At 33.0% G+C, this 3,097-nt stretch overlaps 1 protein-coding gene across 1 annotated transcript; it reads right to left on the reverse strand.

Moving 5' to 3' along the window:
- Nucleotides 1-1,097: 1,097 nt before the first annotated feature.
- LOC129608938 (piggyBac transposable element-derived protein 4-like) lies at nucleotides 1,098-2,897 on the reverse strand. The gene has a single exon (XM_055520745.1). The coding sequence runs from the start codon at nucleotides 2,895-2,897 to the stop codon at nucleotides 1,098-1,100; it is 1,800 nt and encodes a 599-aa protein (XP_055376720.1).
- Between the last annotated feature and the right edge of the window lie 200 nt (nucleotides 2,898-3,097).

The raw sequence follows: 3,097 nt of genomic DNA on the forward strand, positions 1-3,097 counted from the left end.
GCGTGCGGGTTGGGGAGGGGTGGTTGGCCGTGGGAAATTACTATTATTATTATTAATAATATAAATTTTATCGCTTCTGTGTTATTCCTTTAGTTTTTGTTGCATTTATTTAAAAAAATATAAAAAAAAAATAATAAAACAAAAATTAAAAAAAATTATTAATGATAATAATAGTAAAAAATGAATAGAAGCCTCCTCCGCGTGCGGGTTGGGGAGGGGTGGTTGGCCGTGGGAAATTACTATTATTATTATTAATAATATAAATTTTATCGCTTCTGTGTTATTCCTTTAGTTTTTGTTGCATTTATTTAAAAAAATATAAAAAAAAAATAATAAAACAAAAATTAAAAAAAATTATTAATGATAATAATAGTAAAAAATGAATAGAAGCCTCCTCCGCGTGCGGGTTGGGGAGGGGTGGTTGGCCGTGGGAATTTACTATTATTATTATTAATAATATAAATTTTATCGCTTCTGTGTTATTCCTTTAGTTTTTTTTTCCTTTATTTAAAAAAATAATAAAACAAAAATAAAAAAAAATTATTAATGATAATAATAGTAAAAAATTAATAGAAGTCTCCTCCGCGTGCGGGTTGGGGAGGGGTGGTTGGCCGTGATACTATTATTATTATTAATAATATAAATTTTATCGCTTCTGTGTTATTCCTTTAGGTTTTGTTGCATTTATTTAAAAAAATATAAAAAAAATAATAAAACAAAAATAAAAAAAAATTATTAATGATAATAATAGTAAAAAATTAATAGAAGCCTCCTCCGCGTGCGGGTTGGGGAGGGGTGGTTGGCCGTGGGAATTTACTATTATTATTATTAACCGTTTCGCTCCGACTTTTATAAAACCATCTCTGCAAATTTTCCTTATAATAAATATAATCTTACTTACCCAACGAACATATAAATTTCTGGATTTTTTTTTAAAATGTCCTGTTCAGGATTTACAGTCCTGGGATAAAAAAGTCCCAGCAGCCTTTTTGCTTGGGACATTTCTATCCCTGCAGTTTAATGGAAACAAAAATTTAAATCAGAAATTCAAAATATTTATTGATTAATTCATAGAATTTACATGAATTTTAAAAAAATTATGAGTGACACGGAGTGAAACAGTTTTTGCAAAAAGCTAGATCACAAGCCTTACACATTTGTCGTGTTCTACTTTCTTTTCCCTTTCTTTTGCAGCCTTCACAACGACGTCGCATAGTTCCAAGAATTGGTAAATGATCACCAATATTGTTAAATAAACGTGCACGCTTCGAATTCCTTCCGTCTTTTCTAGTACGCTTTATCGCCGCAGATTTTCTCCCATTAGCTATAAGTTGTTCAGACAAATCAACAAGAAAATCTTTAAATGGTTTTTTTTCTCTGTGAATTTCAGAATAAACAATCCAAGCATTTACTGCACAGGTCATTATTAGCCGAAAAAAAACTTTTTTCCACCATTTTGTAGATTTTCTGTCCAAATCATAGACGCCAACCATTTTGTCTGCCAAGTCAACACCTCCCATGACATAACGGTAACATTTTATAATGTCTGGACAAGGCACATCTAACTTTTGACCATCTTTCATTTTACGTTTTACAGTTCCAACAGTATTGGTATGGCAATTACTTAAAACCAATACCTCCTTCGTATCTTGCCACTTCACAGCCATTGTACCATGTTGATTACTTTTAAATATATATTCACCCCTTTCAAGCTTGGCGGTTATTTTTGGAAGATCCTTTCGATTTGCGATACATGTTCCAAGGGCTGGATAAGGGAGAGTATTTACCAAATGAACTGATGTGAAAAATCGGTCAAAACATAGAGTAACATCAGTTTCGGTAACAGTTTCCATTAATTTATTCACAACACGCTCTCCAAGAGTGCCATGTAAAGATCCGGTTTCCTTACCAGAATAAATGTTGAAATCATAGGTATAGCCAGTCAAAGAATCGCATCTCATCCAAATTTTAATACCACGTTTAATTGGTTTTAATGGCATATACTGTTTCATAGAAGAACGCCCCAGAAATTTGGTCATGCTCTCGTCTATACTCTGGAATGGGCTATCTTGCCGCATTTCTCGGAAAGTTTTTTTACAGCAATTAACAATATCATCCATGTAATAAGTTTTTGGTGCATTTGAAGGCTGTTCTACGGGGGCGAAGTACATTTTTGCCATCAATATTTGAAATCTGTCCCGTGAAATTGCTTCTTTTATTGCCAGATTTTGTAACGACTTTTTTTTGGACCAATAGTCAGATATAGCTGGTACACGATTGTAGCACATTATAAATGTACAACCCAAAACTATCATTATTTCTCCGTAATCAGTGTCCTTTACAGAACTACGATTACTCTTAGATGATCGATGAATTTCTAATCTTTGATTAGTGCATTGCGCGATGTATTTTATTGCACTTATTGGCATAAATCTTAAAAATACATCTGATTCAGTATGATAGCGAGATACTTTAGGACTCAATGTACATTTACGAATCTGCGAAATATCTTTTCTAGGTACAAAATTCATCGGCGGATCCATCCAAATATTAATATTATTTACAGGTATTTCAGCTTCTGTTGCAGATTCAACCGCTGCTACAGATTCAGTTGCTGTTGCAGATTCATCCGCTATTGTAGGTTCAGCTATTGTCGGAGGTTCAGTTGCTGACGCAGGTTCAGTTGCTGCATCATCTCCTGTTATTAACGGAAATTCCTCATTATGTGAACCCGTATCAGATTCAGAAACATCTTCAAATTCAGAAATATCTTCAGATTCTTCATCTAGTTGCGACGGGGCGTATAAATCATCAGATCCGTCAGAAAAATCAGCCTCAGAACTATCTTCTTCCAATTCTTGTTCTATTTCATGTGGTTTCATTGATTTTCTTGCCATTTTGTAATTATACCTGTTAAAATAATCAATTGTAATCACACAATTTGGCTAAGTTGAAATTGTACATATAAATTTCCGATTGATTAAAAAGTCTGCTGGGATACAAATAGCCCGTTGTAAAATACTGCTGGGATATTTTAATCCCACATATACTAAAATTGTACAAAAACCACCCTAAAAACCAAAATAACTTACCTTTT

The sequence above is a fragment of the Condylostylus longicornis genome, unplaced genomic scaffold (genome assembly GCF_029603195.1).
Source record: "Condylostylus longicornis isolate FDR11 unplaced genomic scaffold, ASM2960319v2 ptg000038l, whole genome shotgun sequence".
Taxonomy (NCBI): Eukaryota; Metazoa; Arthropoda; class Insecta; order Diptera; family Dolichopodidae; genus Condylostylus; species Condylostylus longicornis.